The 23,428-nt window shown below is 40.8% G+C and overlaps 1 protein-coding gene across 1 annotated transcript in view; it reads right to left on the bottom strand.

Annotated features, from left to right (window-relative positions):
• Positions 1-694: 694 nt before the first annotated feature.
• The window catches only part of TMEM263 (transmembrane protein 263), a 72,627-nt gene continuing 49,893 nt past the window's right edge, over positions 695-23,428 (bottom strand). The window contains exon 3 of the mRNA XM_069228362.1: positions 695-2,915. Within this exon, the coding sequence (XP_069084463.1) occupies positions 2,629-2,915 (287 nt within the window). The 3' untranslated portion in view covers positions 695-2,628. The remainder of the gene's footprint in view (positions 2,916-23,428) is intronic.

Raw genomic sequence — 23,428 nt, 5'->3', positions numbered from 1 at the left:
TGCTCCACTGACACGTGGATGCATTCTTAATTCAGTTCTTTTCTTGCTCCTCCTCGGTGGGTTCCAGAGTACCAGGTTTGCATTTTTTTTCCCTTCTTTTTTTATTAAAAGCAAAAATCTTTTTAAACCAACTTGGGTAGGGTTTCATTCAATAGCTTTAGGGGCTAGTTTTTGTGTGGCATTTGGACACAGTTTGTTAAAGTTTTACCCGTCTTCACAGTATTTCACACACTCAAAAAGGACACTATGAAGATAACCAAGATTTTACTGTTAAAAGATATAGGGCCTGATTACAACTTTGGAGGAGGTGTTAATCCGTCCCAAAAGTGACGGTAAAGTGACGGATATACGACCAGTCGTATTACGAGTCCATTATATCCTATGGAACTCGTAATACGGCTGGTGGTATATCCGTCACATTTGGGACGGATTAACACCTCCTCCAAAGTTGTAATCAGGCCCATAGTGAACTCATTCGGAGGGAGTACGTTGCACCGCTCTGTTCGGTTAGGAACTAGTATCATTTATTTGGGCTGCATCGTGTTCAGTCAGGATCCCATGCAAGGGTAAGAAAAAATGGAATACATACATATGAAATATTAACTTTCGAATTTGTTCCTATAAAATGAATTGTGTATGCTTAAAAGTGGAAGCAAACAGAGCCACAGAGCTGAAAACACCACAATATCGACCATTTGGGGAGGCAGGAGAGAATTTATTGAAAATTACAGACTGATATTGGTAATGCTTTGGTATCCCTGTCAAATCTGACACGACTAAAAATATATACAGTAATCTTCTGAGCCCACATGGCAGTATCAAATGTAATCGACATGTTTTCTAGCAAGAAAAGAAAAAAAAGATTATTTTAAATACTGAGGAAGAATATTTTAATGTCTGCACACAAAGTTAAAAAAGAAAAAAAGGAAATGAAAAAATACATTGAATCGTGCCTAAAACGTGAGCTCATAACTAGAAAGGTGTTCCATCACAACAGCCATAAACACAAGCATTTATTTTAAAGACATGAATATGTATGTAAGTGGAAAAGCTTATGTTGCCAATGCTGCGTTGTAAGCCTTGTATTAGTGACCACAACTACTGTATATGCATCCCCAAGTGCGTATTTAAATTCAACGTGAACAGTACGATTTTTGCACACACTTAAGCAACACAGGCTTAAGGACAAAAGGAATTGCCATACCAGAGCAACTACTAACAGACCACATGCCCACAAGCAAAGTCTGATGCTGCAAATCGGCAAAAGGAGCAATCTGCTGCCCTCAGCGGCCTGTCTTCCCTAACGACTGCCTACTTGTACTTCATGCACTCTTTCTGATACACAATGGACTGAGCTTTTAAACGGACTTCAGAACTGTAATTATGTCTGCTGCATCAGCTTACAATGTTCAGCATCACATTCTACACATTTCTATTGAACTGTATAGGTGTCAACAATGTACTCGTTTATTATCATCCAAAAGAAAACAAGAAGTTCCTAAAAAAAAACAAAAATGAAAAAGACAAGATGTGCTGCTTAAACTGCAAAGGATAAAAATGCAATAAAGAACCTAAATGCAAGCAGCACCATGGCAATGTTTGATATACAAGAAAACTAATCACATTTGTGGTGTTCTACCTAGCATCTTTGAGGAACATCTCCCATAGAAGCATAATCTTAGTATTAAAATCCACTCAGGAATTGCTGTTATTGCCAGTCGTAAAAAATATGTGGTTGCAGTGGAAAAATATTCCAGTAAGTACAGGCCTAATTCCCGATGAAGTTTTACAAGTAATAATGAGAACTGTCACATTTGCAGGAGAAAGCACACTCACCTGTCCAGCATTTTACTAAACTTCTGGTCTTTGAGAAGGAAAAAAGTAATCAACAACACTCTTGTACTTCGTAAATAGCAAAAATAAGTCTTACATTTATTTAAAGGACTACATTGAAATTTTGGACGTAGGTAGAGCACATCTCAGCATCACTCAAAAAAGTAACACATTTAAGGCATCCATGATTAAAACGATTCTGCAACTATATCTCTCATGGCCAATAACAGAAACAATGTAGTGAAACTGAGCAAAATAGTTATTTCGGCGAAACAGCAGTCCGACAGCATTTTTCAGTCTGTAGACAGAATAAAATTTAACACATCATACAGCCAGGGAAATACTTGGAACGACACGCATGATACAATTGCATAGATTTTCCCTTTGCAAATGGTGACAGAAGTCATGGAGAATGGTAGTTTGGAGATCATCATATATATAGAACTACTGCAAAGAAGAACAAGGGTAAAGACTTGGAAGGTCAGAGTAAAAACTTGAAGGACTGCAAATGAACATTTACTGTGCACTGTAGTACAACTCCCGATTTTTCACCAAATGAGTTGTAACATACCATTTCACTTGCACTTCAAGTTGGAAATTACATTATCTGAACCTTCATACAATTAACTCATTAGCCTCTCCTGTGCTTGTATGATGAAAACAAATTACTCAACAGCTTGAACAAGGCTTCCGAGATACAGGTCTTAAAACGTGTGGCTTTGTTCTAGTCCAAATCTTTGCAGATTACAAGCCACAAATATGACTGTTAGCAGGTCAAATATGTCCGACAAGCTTTCAGTCAGACTTGTCTTTTTTTTTTCCTGTTAAAGGAACTTTACTTGAAACAGCGGAACCAACAGCTGACACGCCACCAGCCACTGCAGAAACACTTCCTTTCACAAGGCTCACTCCCATCGAAGGCACTGCTGTAACAGCATTCTTTGTCACCTCAAAGCTTTTTCCTCCAATCCAGGCTACACCACCAATGGTAGCACCCACCGCCCCTTTGGTAACGCTGAAGAGTCCACCAGTTACTCGAGAAAACATTCCAGGCTGCGGCTGTGGGTGATCTTTCATGGTACCTGACGAAAAAACAATACTCCAGTTACGGTAGGTTAAAACCAATCTTTAAAGGACAACAATCACCTGAAATACTATATAAAGTTGATCTTAAAAACACAAAATTAAACAATATCCAAAGTAGACCAAAAGGTTTGTCAAAGAACGCTAAATTTAAGATTGAAATATTTCTGGGACGAACAAGGTAACCTTTTTCAGGTTTGCGGAAAATACCTTCGTTTTGTATAACAGAAATACATTTATGTTGCTTTCAAGCTAAACACTCAAGGCAAGGCTACTGTTACATTAAAAAAGTACGAACAACACTATAAACAACAGAAATGTAAACACTGGGTGTGTAGGTGAAGTACGTGAACAACGTACATAGTAAACAGGCTTAAGGACAACGGACTGAGGCTAAAATCAAATGGGGTGGAATGCAGTTAGATTGAGTACTTACGAAAACAAAAACAATTTGTACGGCTAGAAAAGTTCTTTATTCATCACAAACGAGCTATACATAATAAATCAATGCAAAGACTCGAATTAATTTAAGTCACTCAATTGTTTTACCGACATTGCACAGGCACAATCATTTCTACAGGGATAACACTAAATATTTAGTTTGACATCCCTTCCATAAAAAAAATATATGCTACAGCTAGGAAGGCACAGTAACAACATCTCAGTGCAAAATTCAAATAGGTATTTGTTCATTATCTGCCTTTGGGAAAAGCCTCAACTTACTTGTTTCCGACCAAGCAATTTCAGTGAAACATCTATGTAATGTATTTGCTGACTGCATACACAATTGGTGGGTTTTTGTTAGAAATTTCCCAGACTTTGTCCTCCTTCTGCTAAACCCGTTTCTGCTGCAGGAGCAAAGTACTTCTGCTCTCCTCTCTAAATATGGTAAAATTGGCAGACACCTGGTTGGTGCATTTGATTTTCTTTGAAGCCCCAATATAACGTACCACTTCTATACAAAGCCTCCAAATTAAATACTGACGGGCTGCAACACTCATTGCACCTCCCATTAAAGTACCACTGTAAAACCCACTGCAAGTATAGGAAGTGATCAGAACTAGGGCGGAACTATGCATAAGATTGGACTCCACAGGCCTCTCCTCAGAACAATACTGGACCTGCAAAAAATGAGGACTACCCACCTGTCTGAAGAAACTGAAGGAAGACAGGACCTGTCTTTAACACAAGAACCCAGAACAGATTCAAAGGGTCAGTTGGCTGACCTCCTGTTTGAGGTACATGGACAGAATGAGGCTTCCAGAGGCCTCTTCCCCTGCAACTTCCCAGCTGACAAGTTCCATTGGACCTGCCATGGACCCTGCTGCTGGCCTCTGCTGGAATGAGTTCTAACCATCAAGTGGTGCCCCCAGGTCCAAGACCCTTGGCTGGTGTTCGTGTACTCCTGTTCCCAAACTGCAAGAAGTGAAAGTTAGAAACTTTTTGCCAACTTTCTGTGTGGCTAACCAACAGAGACTGGTCGACATTAACTTGCTAGTTTTCCCACTGAAGTAGCTCTAACTTTCAGAAATGTTTCTCAGTCCAAATGTAGACGACTTCATCAGGAACAATGAAGAGCAACATTAAATCATGGCCTTCCCGGGCATGGAATTTGGCCATTTGCAGCTTCCTCACGCTCCTCCAGCCCCACTTTGGGTTCCAGCTTACCCCAGAAACAACTCGTCAATGACCATTTTTTCTCCATTAAAGTTTTTAAGTCCGACTATAGACGTTCAAATGGGACGAGCCTGGTTCTTATATCCGACCACCACTCCAAAGCGTTTGACTTTGATCCACTGCAGAGCAAAAAGATCATTGAGGTTGGCACTTTATGCCTTTCGAAACGATTTGCAATTCAAACTTTACAAATTCATATCTCCAGTTCTACTCACTGGAGTTTTGGTGCCATTATAATTACTTTGTATTTTTCTAAATTGGTTTGGCGTTTTTCTTGTGCTGTGTTTTTACTTTATTACTGTGAGAGTACTGCATAAATTGTTTTCACATTGCCTTTAAATGGAGCCTGAGTGCTGAATGCCAAGCTACCAGCGGGGTAAGCACAGTTTTTTTTTGTCACCCTGATAAGGACTGTGATTACTACTTGAGGTGGGTTCTCACCCATCAACTAAATTTCATACTTCTTACAGTTACTGTGGGGTTTATGTCTGGTAATTAATCTTAGCACGGTTCAACTATGTGCAACCAAAGCATTTTACCGGCCTGATGAGTTACGTAGTACTAGAGAACCTTTATTCATGTAGCTTAGCAGCTTCTGCAATGGTGTTTCACCCTAAAAACATTATCTCGAACTGGAAGGTATGAAAGAGTAACCATAAACTAGGGGACTAGAATTATATATAAAACACATTACCTACTCAGGGACTAAATGCTTCAGAAATCTACCTGTCATGTGAAAGAAAAAAAAAATACTTGCAATGTGGTGAAAAATTAGGGCCGCATTCTGATATTGTGTCTATTATAATAGCCTCTTGGATTATGCCATGGTCTATATTTGATTTTAGCATTCCACCAAAGCTCTGATCAAGCAGCTTTCTGATTATATCGAACTAAACATATACCAAGGTTCTATTTATCTCAAATCTCTGAACATTCAAAGGCTCTGCACTTGCAGAGCCTTGGTTTATGATGCAGCTGTTTAGGCAAATTTTCTGGTCACAGTACGGGCTTTAAATAGGTCAGAACTTCCACTATATCAGCGTTATGATTGTAGCATGCTGAGGTCAGCATATATCATTGCTGACAATCTCCAGTTGACCCTATTGTGTTACTCTTGGGCAAATCACTTCAACTCACTGTGCCACAGTTCGCATTTTTGACAACTATGAGCACATACTAAGTGCTACATCAGTGCCTGGATATTTAAATGTCGCAAGAAGATAAAATCTGCAAAACCTTGTCGGAGTTAAAATTATATGGGCTATCTATAAATGCAAGTTTGGCTTACACATGCACATTTTGTTTTTTTTATTCACCAAAGAGGTTATTCGCATGAAGATTACTGTGAACAAATCTACTGACAGGGACTGAATCGGACAGTTAAGTGGTCGTTCAAGGGCTGGAATAATCCATAAACTAGCACACACCAACAAAGTTAACAGTTAATTGATATGCACGAACTCCTCTCCAACCTTTTCTCACCCTTGAAAACATTAGAAATGCACCCCCACACAACGTCAAGAGTAAAACGCAGGAATACACATGTATATTTGTTAATTCCTAAATGGACTTCAGAAAAGTCTGCAAGGAGTATGCCTGAAACACCTGTAACTCTTATGGGTTTTTCCGGCCTATTTCTGTAAAAACGTTGTTGAAAGTCAATAATCTATATCGATGCAAGGTTCTAAACCTGCAGATGCACATTTGCGTCTTTCTTAAAGAATGAGGACAATACTGGTTTGTTTTAAGGTTGAGCATGGCAACAAGCAAGCGCTGCTCTTCTTTACATGTTGTAATCTATTCTGTGAGCTTTAACAACGCCCAACATGTTCATTCATTCTTAGGCCTGTCTTTCAAAAATCCTTTAATGTCATTGGTAAGTGCTTTTTTTTTGTCCCGCCTTGAGGCCCTTTTGTTACCTCCTTGGAGACTGACCCTGTTACATGGATTACTGCACGATCAGCTATGTACCTTAGCGTGCAGCATTATTGTTTCTTTTGCCTTGCTGCTTCGCTCATGGAGCTATGTTGTTTCTTCTTCCTCCTTGGTTACGGGCATTTAGTTTTTTTGTGATTCCTGCAGATTATTTTTTCTCAGTTATGTAGCGCGAACTTGACACATGGGTATTGGAGCGCTTTACTTTTTTGCAGTTTTATATAGCGCAAACTTTATACAAAGGTATTACAGTGCTTTACATGAGCACGTGTTACATTACACAAGAACACGTTCATTTTTGTAACAAGGGGAGATTAAGTAATTTGCCCAGAATCACAGGATGTCGAGCCGGCGCTAAGACTCAAACCGTGTTCCCCTGCTGTGAAGTCGGCAACTCTGGCCCTTATGCCACAGCCTCTCCCCTAGAGTTCTTTGTCTGGTGCGTATTGGTGCTGTCTGGGAAGAACTTTTTTTTTTTTTTATATATATACAGGGAGTGCAGAATTATTAGGCAAGTTGTATTTTTGAGGATTAATTTTATTATTGAACAACAACCATGTTCTCAATGAACCCAAAAAACTCATTAATATCAAAACTGAATATTTTTGGAAGTAGTTTTTAGTTTGTTTTTAGTTTTAGCTATGTTAGGGGGATATCTGTGTGTGCAGGTGACTATTACTGTGCATAATTATTAGGCAACTTAACAAAAAAAAATATATACCCATTTCAATTATTTATCATTACCAGTGAAACCAATATAACATCTCAACATTCACAAATATACATTTCTGACATTCAAAAACAAAACAAAAACAAATCAGTGACCAATATAGCCACCTTTCTTTGCAAGGACACTCAAAAGCCTGCCATCCATGGATTCTGTCAGTGTTTTGATCTGTTCACCATCAACATTGCGTGCAGCAGCAACCACAGCCTCCCAGACACTGTTCAGAGAGGTGTACTGTTTTCCCTCCTTGTAAATCTCACATTTGATGATGGACCACAGGTTCTCAATGGGGTTCAGATCAGGTGAACAAGGAGGCCATGTCATTAGATTTCCTTCTTTTATACCCTTTCTTGCCAGCCACGCTGTGGAGTACTTGGACGCGTGTGATGGAGCATTGTCCTGCATGAAAATCATGTTTTTCTTGAAGGATGCAGACTTCTTCCTGTACCACTGCTTGAAGAAGGTGTCTTCCAGGAACTGGCAGTAGGACTGGGAGTTGAGCTTGACTCCATCCTCAACCCGAAAAGGCCCCACAAGCTCATCTTTGATGATACCAGCCCAAACCAGTACTCCACCTCCACCTTGCTGGCGTCTGAGTCGGACTGGAGCTCTCTGCCCTTTACCAATCCAGCCACGGGCCCATCCATCTGGCCCATCAAGACTCACTCTCATTTCATCAGTCCATAAAACCTTAGAAAAATCAGTCTTGAGATATTTCTTGGCCCAGTCTTGACGTTTCAGCTTGTGTGTCTTGTTCAGTGGTGGTCGTCTTTCAGCCTTTCTTACCTTGGCCATGTCTCTGAGTATTGCACACCTTGTGCTTTTGGGCACTCCAGTGATGTTGCAGCTCTGAAATATGGCCAAACTGGTGGCAAGTGGCATCGTGGCAGCTGCACGCTTGACTTTTCTCAGTTCATGGGCAGTTATTTTGCGCCTTGGTTTTTCCACACGCTTCTTGCGACCCTGTTGACTATTTTGAATGAAACACTTGATTGTTCGATGATCACGCTTCAGAAGCTTTGCAATTTTAAGAGTGCTGCATCCCTCTGCAAGATATCTCACTATTTTTGACTTTTCTGAGCCTGTCAAGTCCTTCTTTTGACCCATTTTGCCAAAGGAAAGGAAGTTGCCTAATAATTATGCACACCTGATATAGGGTGTTGATGTCATTAGACCACACCCCTTCTCATTACAGAGATGCACATCACCTAATATGCTTAATTGGTAGTAGGCTTTCGAGCCTATACAGCTTGGAGTAAGACAACATGCATAAAGAGGATGATGTGGTCAAAATACTCATTTGCCTAATAATTCTGCACTCCCTGTATAGCGCTTGGTAATACAGGTACTGCCATTTCATAGCTCTACAAAGCAAGTGCTATTTTTAACAAATTCATTTGCAGTTAAGCTGCCTCTTTGTATACAGTCAATGATTTTAAAAGTTAGGTTGGTATGGCCAACGTTGACGAATAATTCATTTAAAAGTTTAACACAGAAATATATGGCTACCTCCTTGTATTTCCTCCCAACTCTTTTGACCCCCTCGGTCTCTGGGTTAAATCCAAAAAGGTGCATCTTTGTGGCATGTCTGTTGCTATTTAAGTTTAGGTAAACACACTAGAAAGGGTTGCATCTCTAGGGTATCACAGCCAGTCTGTAGGAATGAGGCAAAAACACTCCCAAGATGGCAGCCTAGTTCTGTCCTTTCTCCTGCAGCGAGAGGCCTGTGAGGGTTGCTATAGCACAAGGCATACATCCACTACACTCCAAACCAAAACGCATAGGTAAAAGACATTGTAATTTACAATGACAATACCTCTAAATCTCACAAATGCGAGACCTATTGCATTTTATTAAAATTATTAGCATGCAAACGTTTAATTAGATGATGCTTTTGAGAAACTGTATTTAAAGGTATTTTTGAAAGTGCTCTATAGTTTTGTCGCAAATATTATTTGGGTTGAAGCGTATTAAAACTAACTTTTTTTAGGTGTGGCCTTTGAGACAGCTTTCACGGTCCGTCAGGCTAGTTTTCAAAGAAATGTATTCATAAATATACACCTAACTATATGCATACAGGTAAAGTGTCTTTTGGACAGCCCTCTTCATCCACTGGTCTGTTGTAGCGTCATTTACATCTTACTTACACCAAACAAAGCATAGGGCATATGGAATGGGTCAGTCCCCTTCAGTCACTGCCTCTCTTCACAATTCACCTAACATATAGTTCCTTTTTTCCTTAGGCCCCATTTAGTGTTTATAAAAACCCAGTGAAAAATCTAGTCACCAGACGACTGCACAATGTCCCAAGGATCGTATTAAGCTGAAGAATAGATGGATTATCCCAAAAAATATCAAACAGGAATCATTCGTCCACTGTTTATTGTAATGAAAAAATTTATATCTATGAGTTCAGAACAAAAATCTCAATCACGCTGTCCCGGCCAATTGTCAATGCGTTTCGGCAAAGGCCTTCAACTGGACATATATGACTGTCACCAGCTAGTTATAGTTGGGACCATGTTGCCATAGAAAAAGCATTTTTTGTCCTGTCTATATCTTTGATGCCAATTGATAAATCTTCACAAAATGTACACAAAAAAGTGTGACTGATTCTTGTTGCGAGTGGAAAGTTTTGGGGTGTTCTGCCAAGCAGGGGCTGGGGAAAACGGGAAGGGTTAAAAAAAATAAAATAAAAGGTGCATTTCCAATGTTAATTCCCATAGGAGTTTTGAACATAACTACAGCCCAAACTGCTGGACGGAATTACACCAAAATTTGCAGAAAGTTAGCTTTTGGTCCGCAGATTAAATTTTTTTGAATTTTTTTTTTAGATTTAGTGTAAATCCTTTAAGTAGATTAGGGGAAATTAATGGAAATCCAAATTTGCGTATCTGGGTGGAGCCTAAGCACAGATCTCCTGGTAATATCTGATTGACTATCAGCACTTCAAACAGAAAGTGCTGGCAGCCATCTTGGGACCAGTATTCATCAGTGAGCCCAAACATTTTGACTTCTGTGGAAACCTACTTTATCATTCCTGAAACCTTGGGATCCCCACTAAATCATTGTTGAAAAATCCAGCAACTCCCTTACCCCTAACTGAGTCAATACTGGAGGCCAGGGACCCAGATCTATACATGGTTGAAGACTGTCGACCGCAAAACAATACACGCAAAAACACAGAAACAAGCATTCCATCAGACATGTACACATATATTACATTTTATTTAATTTGCAAAGAAAACAACAATTTTAATACGAAGAATGGAGCTTTTCAAAATTCAATTGAAGCCACACACTGTCCATACTACATTCTCTTTGATGCATGTGCAATGCTCCCATGAAACAATTTGAGGATACTAATTTAATTTTTAGCTTCCAATTTCAAGTTCCTTGACATTTACAGTACATTTTAAAATTTTTAATTCACACTAAGCCACTTTATCTGTTAATATGACTTAATTTTCTATTCAGTCACGGATCTCCTGAGGAGGCTTTCTAGACCCTAAGTGGTCCCGGAACACAGGTTGGGAACCACCGATATACATGACAGAGCCCATGTATTGTAGTGAATAGCAGGCTTTGTGAGTCAAAAAAAGGAGAACGTATAAAAGGTGAAAACAAATTTTAGTTACAAAATAAAATATTTGATGATGGAACCATACTAATTTTAGGAATTGTGGTGTGTTCTACGTTGATTTTACTCTACTGGGATTTCATGAATCATGACATTTTCAGTAAAACATGTACTTCCAACAGGAACAGGGTGTCACTTGATTCTCTTGTGTTCAACTGCAACCTCCCAGAGTGTTCTAAAGAACAACTAGAACGCCAACAGTCTTACTTATGACAAAAGTGAGGCACACTTGAAGTCATCTTGGTTGAGCCAACTGGTAAAACGTAAAACATTTACTTTAGAAAGGAACAAAATGGGAGGGGGGGTCATTTTGTTAGAGAAACTATGGTTAGTGCTGCAGGGGAAACAGCATTTACAACAAAGGCTGAACCCTGCATGACATTACCATGCAGGCTTAACCACACATGCAACATTACCGTCCATGTCCTATGACTAGTTTTGTTGTAAAGGAATGAATAGTCAAGGCATATTCGTTGTAAAGGTTTGACAGGTATTAATTAAGTATATATACACATTTATACAAACACGTACATGGAAAAATGTCACTTACCCAGTGTACATCTGTTCGTGGCATGTTCTGCTGCAGATTCACATGCTGTGCATTACTTCTGCCATCTAGTGTTGGGCTCGGAGTGTTACAAGTTGTTTTTCTTCGAAGAAGTGTTTGAGTCACGCGATTGGGTGACTCCTCCTCTTCGGTTCTATTGCGCATGGGCATCGACTCCATTGTTAGATTGTTTTCCCGCAGAGTGTAAGGTAGGAGTGATAGAGAATATAGGTAAAAGAAAAGAGATGTCCATGCTAATGCCAATATATATATAATATATATACATATGTACAAATGTTTGTAACTTAAACGACTACAGGCTCCCGGGGAGGTGGGAGGGTGCATGTGATTCTGCAGCGGAACATGCCACGAACAGATGTACACTGGGTAAGTGACATTTTCCGTTCGGTGGCATGTGTAGCTGCAGATACACATACTGTGCATAGACTACAAAGCAGTTTGTCCTCCCATAAAAATAGCGGTGGTCAGCCTGTAGAAGTTGATGTTGGTTGAAATAATGTTCTGAGCACAGCTTGGCCTACTGTGGCTTGTTGTCTTGATAAAACATCTACACAGTAGTGTTTAGTCAATGTATGTGGTGTTGACCAAGTAGCTGCTTTACATATTTCAGCCATTGGTATATTGCCTAAAAAAGCCATTGTAGTACCTTTTTTCCTTGTAGAACGTGCTTTAGGAGTAACTAAGAGTTGTCTTAGCTTTAACCTAGCATGTTTGGATGCATCTTACAATCGATCTTGCTAAAACTTTTTTTGATATGGGGCTGCCTGTATGAGGTTTTTGGAAGGCTACAAACAGTTGTTTAGTATTTCTGAATGGTTTTGTTCTGTCTATATGGTATATTAAAGCTCTTTCGATGTCTAATGTATATAGAGCTCTTTCTGCCACAGAATCTGACTGTGGGGAAAAGACTGGTAGTTCCACTGTTTGATTTATATGAAATGGTGATACGACCTTTGGAAGAAATTTGGAGTTTGTTCCTAGTGCCACTTTATGCTTGTGCACCTGAAAGAACGGCTCTTCAATAGTTAAGGCTTGATTTTCACTTACTCTTCTTAAGGATATAATTGCCACTAGGAAGGCAACCTTCCATGTTAAAAATTGTATTTGACAGGAGTGCATGGGTTCAAATGGTGGGCCCATAAGTCGTGTAAGCACTAGGTTTAGAGTCCAAGAGGGGACTGGAGGTGTCCTGGGTGGAATGATGCGTTTTAAACCTTCCATGAAAGCTTCAATGACAGGAACTCTAAATAAGGAGCTGTGCTGTATAATTTGTAAATATGCTGAAATTGCAGTAAGATTAATTATTATGGAGGAGAATGCTAAATTTGATTTTTGTAAATGAAGTAAATAGCATACAATGTCTTGTATTGATGCCGTAAGAGGGTCAATATGTTTAGATTGACAGTAATATACAAATCTTTTCCATTTGTTTGCATAGCACTCTCTAGTAGTGGGTTTTCTTGCTTGTTTAATAACGCCCATACATTCTGATGGGAGTTGTAAATATCCAAACTATGACCTCAGGAGCCAAATTGCTAGATTGAGTGTCTTGGGATTCGGGTGCCTGATTTGGTCTTTGTTATGTGTCAACAGATCTGGTTGATTTGGGAGTTTGGAGTGTGGTACTACTGACAGGTCTAACAATGTTGTGTACCACGGTTTACGTGCCCACATTGGTGCTATGAGTATCATTTTCAGTGAGGTTTGACACAACTTGTTGACTAGAAACGGAATGAGCGGGAGAGGGGGAAAAGCGTAAGCAAATATCCCTGACCAATTGATCCATAGAGCATTGCCCTTGGATAGGGGATGTGTGTGTCTAGATGCAACATTTTGTGTTTTCGCCTGTGGCAAACCGATCTATGTTTGGTGTTCCCGATTGTTGAAAGTATTTTTGAAGTACTTGAGGATGAATCTCCCATTCGTGTGTTTGTTGGTGATTTCTGCTGAGGATATCCTCCAATTGATTGTCTATCCCTGGAATGTATTGTGCTAATAGGTGAATTTTGTTGTGGATTGCCCATTTCCAAATTTTTGGGGCTAGCAGGGAGAGTTGGGACAAATGTGTCCCTCCCTGTTTGTTTAGGTAACACATGGTTGTCATGTTGTCTGTTTTGATCAGGACATTCTTCTGTGTGAGAAGAGGCTGAAAAGCTTTGAGTGCTAGAAAGACAGCTAACAACTCTAAGTGATTTACGTGTAGCTGTTTGTGTTTGGCATCCCATTGTCCTTGAATATTGTGATTGTTTAGGTGAGCTCCCCAACCAATCATTTATACATATGTTGTAATTATGGTCTGAGGCACAGGGTCTTGAAATGGCTGCCCTTTGCTTAGATTTGTAGAATTCCACCACTGAAGGGACATAGATGTTTGGCGGTCTATCAACACTAGATCTTGAAGTTGACTGTGTGCCTGTGACCATTGTTGTGCAAGGCACTGTTGTAAGGGCCAAATGTTTAGTCTTGCGTGTGGAACAATTGCAATGCATGATGCCATCATCCCTAAAATCTTCATGACAAATCTGACAGTGTACTGGTGATTTATTTGTATTTGTGTGATTACGTTTTGGAATGCTTGTATCCTTTGTGTATTTGGACATGCTAGCGCTTGCTGAGTATTTAGTATTGCACCCAAATACGGTTGTATTGGTGCAGGTCGTAGCTGTGATTTTTGGTAGTTTATTGAGAACCCTAGTGTGTGCAAGGTTTGTATTACATGATTGGTATGATTTTGGCATTTTGCGTATGTCTGTTTGATTTTATTAGCAAATCGTCTAGATATGGAAAGACATGTATATGTTGTCTTCTTAGGTAGGCTGCGACTACCGCTAGATACTTTGGAATAACAACATTTCCAAGGGTATTCACAAAGGGTAGCACTTTGAACTGATAGTGCTTTCCTTGAATGACAAACCTGAGATATTTTCCGTGTGCAGGATGGATGGGTATATGAAAATACGCATCTTTGAGGTCTAATGCTGTCATGAAATCGTGTTTTTGGAGTAGTGGGATAACATGCTGTAGAGTTACCATGTGAAAATGTTCTGACAGGATGTAAAGATTGAGGGTCCTGAGATCTAATATTGGTCTGAGGGTGCCATCTTTTTTGGGAATTAGGAAATATAGTGTGTAAACTCCTGTCCCTGTGGTACCAATTCTATTGATTTTTTGAGTAATAGTGATTGGATCTCTTCCTGTAACAGACTGATGTGTTCTGTGGATAGTTTGTGTGACCTTGGTGGTATATATGGAGTAGTGTGTATCAATTCTAGGCAATAGCCATTGCAGATAATTGATAGTACCCAATTGTCTGTGGTAACTTTTTGCCAATTTGTGTGGAACTGTTGTAGTCTTCCCCCCACAGGAGAGATGTGGAGTGGAAGGGAATGAGACAAGTCACTGCTTAGGGTGCTGTGGAGGTTGCCTAGAGGTCTGAAATTTCCCTTTTTTCTGTGGTACTGCCCTCTATATGTGCCCCTAAAGGCACCTCGTTGGTATTGTGGTTGGTAGGTTGGTTTTGCCCGAGATGTGGATGCCTCTGTTGTCTGTGGTCTGAACCCACCTCGAAACTGAGGTTTCCGAAAGGATCCCCTGTATGTGTTGAGTATAGTGCACCCATTGCCTTTGCCGTGTCTGAATCTTTCCTTAATTTTTCTATGGCTGTGTCAACCTCTGGCCCAAAAAGTTTTTTTTATTGAATGGCATATTTAACAAAGCCTGCTGTATTTCAGGTTTAAAACCCGAAAATCTGAGCCATGCATGCCTACGTATTGTCACAGCAGTATTGACACTTCTAGCAGCGGTGTCTGCTGCATCTAAGGCAGATCGAATTTGATAATTAGTAATCGCTTGCCCTTCTTCCACCTCTCGTTGTGCCCTCTTCTGGTGTTCTTTGGGGAGATGCTGGATTATGCCTTGCATCTCGTCCCAATGGGCCCTGTCATATCGAGCTAACAGTGGTTGTGAGTTAGCTATCCTCTACTGATTCGCTGCCTGGGATGCAACTCTCTTCCCTGCAGCATCAAATTTTCTGCTCTTTGTGAGGTGGGGGTGCATCTCCTGATGACTGACTGACTGCTCTTTTTCTGGCAGCACTAACTACCACAGAATCTGGAGGAACTTGATGGGTTATGTAATCAGGATCAGAGGTTGGAGGTTTATACTTCTTCTCTATCCTGGGCGTTATTATACGTGCTTTAACAGGCTCACTAAATATTTGACTGGTGCGTTTTAACATGCCTGGGATCATGGGAAGGCATTGGGATTTTGAGTGTGTTGAGGATAGGGTGTTAAAAAATCCTCTTCCAGTGGTTCGGTATGCATGGTGATCCCATGGTATGCTGCAGCCCTAGCTAGAACTTGATTGTACACAGTGCTATCCTCAGGAGGCGAAGGTTTAGAGGGATAGCTGTCTGAGTCATTGCTAGGAATGGGATCTGGATCATAAAGGTCCCATGGATCCACAATGTCCTGTTGTGAGTCGAAAGAGTGAGTGGGTGACTGCACTGGTGTACGACTAGTAGGAGGAGAGGTAGGCAGGTGTGGAGAGTGAGGAGGAGAATGATGAGTAGAAGACTGAGGAGGTGGTGGTATCTCCTTCTGCTTTGGAACTTTTGCTGGAGGCTGCATAGTGTCCAATTCCTCAAGAAAGGCTAGCTTTCTCTTTGGTTTTAAAGGAGGTGCTGTCAGAATTCTGCTTGTTTCCTTATGGATGTGAATCCTGGATTGCCTTTCATCCTTAACTTCAAGTATTGGTTGTACTTGATACTCCTCTTCAGAGGTTTGTGGCTGTCTTCAAGTCTGTTTGAAAGTCCATGCTCCTCTGTGTATGCTGGCCTTCTTGGACTCCGAAGCAGGCTTTTTTGTGATCGAAAAAGATGACACGGTTGATGCTCTCGGCCCCAAAAGCGATTTTTCGACTCCGAAAAATGATGTGTGCTGGAGTCGGACACAGAGCCTTTTGTTGCCTCCAATGTTTTGGGAGGAGTGGACTTTTTCGGAGCCAAACTGGTAAGTTGGTCACCAGTAGTCTTTTTCGGGCTGAGCCATGGCCTTCCGGCAGTGGCGTACCCAAGGCCTTGTGTTTTTGTGAGGGTGCAGGGGCAGGCGTACTCACGTGTTGTCCTGCTGTGACCGGTCTGTCTTTTTCTAATTCCTGTTCGGAGTCGGAATCTCAAACTGAGACCACTGTTTGACTGATTTATTCCTCCTCCACGTCGAGAAGTTCGCTTCTTCTCAATGCCATTTCGAGTCTTCTTGCCCTCCTGTCTCGAAGAGTCTTTTTGGATTGGAAGGATCGACAGGCCTCACAATTTTGTTCCCGATGATCTGGGGAAAGGCAAAGATTGCAAACCAGGTGCTAGTCTGTATACAGGTATTTCACGTGGCACAGAGGACAGAACCGGAATGGAGTCCGATCCCTGAGGCTTCCAAGTGGTCAGCCTGAACAGGCCAGAGTTGGGCACGCGCGCCCCGAGGGGCGAGTAAAGTTGTTTTCTCCAACGGTACCGATGTGTCGATGGAAGATGTAAACCCGATCGATACAATACCGACGAAAATAAAGTGTTTTCAAAGTTTTCCGAATCGAAATCTCGGAGCGAGAGGAAACACGTCCGAACCAGACGGCGGAAAGAAAACAATCTAACAATGGAGTCGATGCCCATGTGCAATGGAACTGAAGAGGAGGGGTCACTCGTTCTCGTGGCTCAAAAACACTTCTTCGAAGAAAAACAACTTGTAACACTCCGAGCCCAACACTAGATGGAAGAAGTAATGCACAGCATGTGTAGTGTTATCTACAGCTACACATGCCACCGAACATATATATATATACACATATACATATATATATATATATATATATATATATATATATAAAGTAATTTTTAGGGTGTGTATGTTTTTTTTTTGTTTTAACAGTAGTTATGGGTTTCTGGGTGGAAAGGGTAATTTTGGGGTACGTATGAACCTCTGGGTGGTAGGGGAATTATGGGGGTTTAGGTGGGTATGGTTTATACAGGGAGTGCAGAATTATTAGGCAAATGAGTATTTTGACCACATCATCCTCTTTATGCATGTTGTCTTACTCCAAGCTGTATAGGCTCGAAAGCCTACTACCAATTAAGCATATTAGGTGATGTGCATCTCTGTAATGAGAAGGGGTGTGGTCTAATGACATCAACACCCTATATCAGGTGTGCATAATTATTAGGCAACTTCCTTTCCTTTGGCAAAATGGGTCAAAAGAAGGACTTGACAGGCTCAGAAAAGTCAAAAATAGTGAGATATCTTGCAGAGGGATGCAGCACTCTTAAAATTGCAAAGCTTCTGAAGCGTGATCATCGAACAATCAAGCGTTTCATTCAAAATAGTCAACAGGGTCGCAAGAAGCGTGTGGAAAAACCAAGGCGCAAAATAACTGCCCATGAACTGAGAAAAGTCAAGCGTGCAGCTGCCACGATGCCACTTGCCACCAGTTTGGCCATATTTCAGAGCTGCAACATCACTGGAGTGCCCAAAAGCACAAGGTGTGCAATACTCAGAGACATGGCCAAGGTAAGAAAGGCTGAAAGACGACCACCACTGAACAAGACACACAAGCTGAAACGTCAAGACTGGGCCAAGGAATATCTCAAGACTGATTTTTCTAAAGTTTTATGGACTGATGAAATGAGAGTGAGTCTTGATGGGCCAGATCGATGGGCCCGTGGCTGGATTGGTAAAGGGCAGAGAGCTCCAGTCCGACTCAGACGCCAGCAAGGTGGAGGTGGAGTACTGGTTTGGGCTGGTATTATCAAAGATGAGCTTGTGGGGCCTTTTCGGGTTGAGGATGGAGTCAAGCTCAACTCCCAGTCCTACTGCCAGTTCCTGGAAGACACCTTCTTCAAGCAGTGGTACAGGAAGAAGTCTGCATCCTTCAAGAAAAACATGATTTTCATGCAGGACAATGCTCCATCACACGCGTCCAAGTACTCCACAGCGTGGCTGGCAAGAAAGGGTATAAAAGAAGGAAATCTAATGACATGGCCTCCTTGTTCACCTGATCTGAACCCCATTGAGAACCTGTGGTCCATCACCAAATGTGAGATTTACAAGGAGGGAAAACAGTACACCTCTCTGAACAGTGTCTGGGAGGCTGTGGTTGCTGCTGCACGCAATGTTGATGGTGAACAGATCAAAACACTGACAGAATCCATGGATGGCAGGCTTTTGAGTGTCCTTGCAAAGAAAGGTGGCTATATTGGTCACTGATTTGTTTTTGTTTTGTTTTTGAATGTCAGAAATGTATATTTGTGAATGTTGAGATGTTATATTGGTTTCACTGGTAATAATAAATAATTGAAATGGGTATATATATTTTTTTGTTAAGTTGCCTAATAATTATGCACAGTAATAGTCACCTGCACACACAGATATCCCCCTAACATAGCTAAAACTAAAAACAAACTAAAAACTACTTCCAAAAATATTCAGCTTTGATATTAATGAGTTTTTTGGGTTCATTGAGAACATGGTTGTTGTTCAATAATAAAATTAATCCTCAAAAATACAACGTGCCTAATAATTCTGCACTCCCTGTATGTGGCAAGGGTCATTTTAGGGTGGGTATGGGTTACTGAGTGGCAAGTGTAATGTAAGGGTTTGGGGCGAGTATGGGTTTTTGGGTGGCCCTCCTGCCAAGTGGAAAACTGCCATGTTCCTCAATAAAGACTCTTGTAGAGTATAAAGAATTAATTTAAGTTATATTACTAATACAATCTCACCACAGAATTAAGTTTGAAAGCTGTGCATTTTGAACACCGGGAATGGTTGTGCTTTTATACTGTATTATATTGTTCTGCTAATAAGTAATCTTTTTTTTCTTTTCTTTTTTTAAACACGAAGTGGGAGGTTCCTGGCTTATTGTTATTGGTCGCTTTTTTCTGCGCTTGCGTCTATTTAAACAGTCGCCGGTCTCTGAGTTGCAAACTAAACAAATCTGAGTTATTTCCTATAGTGTGGTCATTAATGCACACAAACGCTTCTGGATAATACAGAATAATTTCAAATGTTGAAAGGAGTGCGGACACACACCATTATCTTTAGTTAGTCCATGTACTTCCATTGGCTTTGCGCTAATGTTAGTCTACAGAACAGTTAACCAAGGCTTCGGTCTTGTACTGCTTTGGTGAAGGATTTTTTCAACAAAAATAAAAGAAATTGTATGTGATTCGCAATAAGGTGCCCTGGCACAATTCGGTACTTATGTATAGTATGTATATAAGGAAAATGTCACTTACCCAGTGTACATCTGTTCGTGGCATGAGACGCTGCAGATTCACATGCTGTGCATTATCCTGCCATCTAGTGTTGGGCTCGGAGTGTTACAAGTTGTTTTTCTTCGAAGAAGTCTTTTCGAGTCACGAGACCGAGGGACTCCTCCCTTTCGGCTCCATTGCGCATGGGCGTCGACTCCATCTTAGATTGTTTTCCCGCAGAGGGTGAGGTAGGAGTTGTATATATAGTAAAGGTGCCCATGCAATGGAGTAAGTATGTATGTACATAATGTGTATAAAAGTGATATATATTTACAAATGTACAAGTTTCATCAGCCTATAATGTACAATTTTCATCAACTTATAACGGCTACAGGCTCCCGGGGAGACAGGAGGGCGCATGTGAATCTGCAGCGTCTCATGCCACGAACAGATGTACACTGGGTAAGTGACATTTTCTGTTCGATGGCATGTGTAGCTGCAGTTACACATGCTGTGCAGAGACTAGTAAGCAGTTATCTCCCCAAAAGCGGTGGCTTAGCCTGTAGGAGTTGAAGTTGTCTGAAATAATCTTCGTAATACAGCCTGTCCTACTGTGGCTTGTTGTGTTGTTAACACATCTACACAGTAATGTTTTGTGAATGTATGAGGCGTAGACCATGTGGCTGCCTTACAGATTTCTGTCATAGGTATATTTCCTAGAAAAGCCATTGTGGCACCTTTGGCGTAATAGGTAGATCTCTTTTTGCTTTAATATAACAGGTCTGAATACATTTCACTATCCATCTGGCAATGCCTTGTTTGGATATTGGATTTCCTGCATGAGGTTTTTGGAAGGCTACAAACAATTGTTTTGTTTTGCGAAATTGTTTTGTTCTATCAATATAGTACATTAGTGCTCTTTTAATGTCTAATGTATGTAAGGCTCTTTCAGCTACTGAGTCTGGTTGTGGAAAAAAGACTGGGAGTTCCACTGTTTGGTTTAGGTGGAACGGTGATATAACTTTTGGTAAAAAGTTGGGATTTGTACGGAGAACCACTTTATGTTTATGTATTTGTATAAAGGGTTCTTGTATAGTAAATGCTTGTATTTCACTCACTCTAAGAGATGTGATAGCTATTAGGAAGGCTACTTTCCAGGTTAAGTATTGTATCTCACAAGAATGCATGGGTTCAAATGGTGGACCCATGAGTCGTGTTAATACAATATTGAGGTTCCACGAGGGAACTGGTGGTGTTCTAGGGGGTATGATTCTTTTTAAACCCTCCATAAATGCTTTGATGACTGGGATTCTAAAGAGTGATGTTGAATGTGTAATCTGCAGATAGGCAGATATTGCTGTGAGATGTATTTTAATAAAAGAAAAAGCTAGTTTAGATTTTTGGAAGTGTAGTAAGTAGCTTACAAAGTTTTTTGCGGAAGCATGTAGTGGTTGAATTGGATTATTAAGGCAGTAATAAATCTTTTCCATTTGTTTGCGTAACAATGTCTTGTAGTAGGTTTTCTAGCTTGTTTAATGACCTCCATAGATTCTTGTGTGAGGTCTAAATGTCCAAATTCTAAGACTTCAGGAGCGAGATTGATAGATTGAGCGATGCTGGATGTGGGTGTCTGATCTGTTGTTTGTGTTGAGTTAACAGATCTGGTATGTTTGGTAGTTTGATATGAGGTACTACTGATAGGTCTAGTAGTGTTGTGTACCACAGTTGGCGAGCCCAGGTTGGTGCTATTAGTATTAGTTTGAGTTTGTTTTGACTCAATTTGTTTACCAGATATGGAAGGAGTGGGAGAGGGGGAAAAGCGTAAGCAAATATCCCTGACCAGCTCATCCATAACGCATTGCCCTTGGAGTGTGGGTGTGGATACCTGGACGCAAAGTTTTGGCATTTTGCGTTTTCGTTTGTTTCGATTAGGTCTATTTCTGGAATTCCCCAGTGTAGAAAGTACATTTTTAGTATCTGGGGATGAATTTCCCATTTGTGTGTTTGTTGGTGATCTCGACTGAGATTGTCGGCTAACTGGTTTTGAATCCCTGGGATATACTGTGCTATTAGGCGAATGTGATTGTGAATCGCCCAATGCCAATTTTTTTGTGTTAAGAGACACAGTTGTGATGTGTGTCCCTCCCTGTTTGTTTAGGTAATACATTGTTGCCATGTTGTCTGTTTTGACAAGAATGTGTTTGTGGGCTATTAGCGGTTGAAATGCTTTCAATGCTAGAAACACTGCTAACAGCTCTAGATGATTAATAAAGTTGCCTTTGTTGAGCGTCCCATTGTCCCTGTATACTGTGCTGGTTGAGGTGTGCTCCCCACCCTATCATGGAAGCATCTGTTGTGATCACGTATTGAGGCACAGGGTCTTGGAATGGCTGCCCTTGGTTTAAATTTATAGGATTCCACCATTGAAGCGAGGAGTGTGCTTGGCAGTCTATCAACACTAGAACTTGAAGTTGACCCTGTGCTTGTGTCCATTGTGTTGCTAGGCACTGTTGTAAGTGCTGCATGTGTAGTCTTGCGTTTGGGACAATGGCTATGCATGAAGACATCATGCCTAGAAGTTTCATTACAAACCTCACTTGATAATGTTGGTTTGGGTGCATGTTTAGTATTACATTTTGGAAGGCTTGTACCCTTTGTGGACTTGGAGTGGCAATCCCTTTTTGTGTGTTGATTGTTGCTCCTAAGTATTGTTGTATTTGACACGGTTGTAGATGTGATTTTTGGTAGTTTATAGAGAACCCTAGTTTGTGAAGGGTTTCTATGACGTATTTTGTGTGTAGAAGACACTGTTGCGGAGTGCTGTTTTTTATTAACCAATTGTCTAAGTAAGGGAATACGTGCATGTGCTGTCTCCTGATATGAGCAGCTACTACTGCAAGGCATTTTGTGAATACCCTTGGTGCTGTTGTTATCCCGAACGTTAACACTTTGAATTGGTAATGCACGCCTTGGATTACAAACCTCAAGTATTTCCTGTGGGAATGATGTATGGGTATGTGGAAGTAAGCATCCTTGAGATCTAATGTTGACATGTAGTCCTGTTGTTTGAGCAAGGGAATCACGTCTTGAAGTGTCACCATATGAAAATGATCTGATTTGATGTAAAGATTTAGCGTTCTGAGGTCTAATATGGGTCTCAGTGTTTTGTCCTTTTTTGGGATTAGGAAATACAGGGAGTAAACACCTGTTCCTTTTTGATGTTTGGGTACTAGCTCTATTGCTTCTTTTTGTAACAATGCTTGGACTTCTAGTTGTAACAGATCTAAGTGCTGTTTGGACATGTTGTGTGGCAAATGTAGGAATTCTATGCAATAACCATGTTGGATAATGGCTAGGACCCACGCGTCCGTAGTTATGTGTTCCCAACTTTGGTAATAATCTGTGAGCCTCCCTCCCACTGGTGTTGTGTGGTGGGGGTTTGTGACGTTGGAGTCACTGTTTAGTTTGTGGGGTTTTTGGGCTTTGGAATTTCCCTCTTGTTTTAGGGAACTGTCCACCCCTATATTGTCCCTGAAAACCTCCTCTCCGATATTGGCCCTGGTATGTGGGTCTGGCTTGTGAGGTGGAAGGCTCTGTGGTCTGGGCCCGAAACCCCCCTCTAAAATGCGGCTTCCTAAAAGTGCCTCCGCCGTGTCAGTGTCTTTCTTCAGTTTGTCTATTGCTGTATCCACCTCCGGCCAAAACAATTGTTGTCCGTTGAAAGGCAT

Source organism: Pleurodeles waltl, chromosome 4_1, assembly GCF_031143425.1.
Source record: "Pleurodeles waltl isolate 20211129_DDA chromosome 4_1, aPleWal1.hap1.20221129, whole genome shotgun sequence".
NCBI lineage: Eukaryota > Metazoa > Chordata > Amphibia > Caudata > Salamandridae > Pleurodeles > Pleurodeles waltl.
This window is presented reverse-complemented; position numbering and strand designations above follow the sequence as displayed.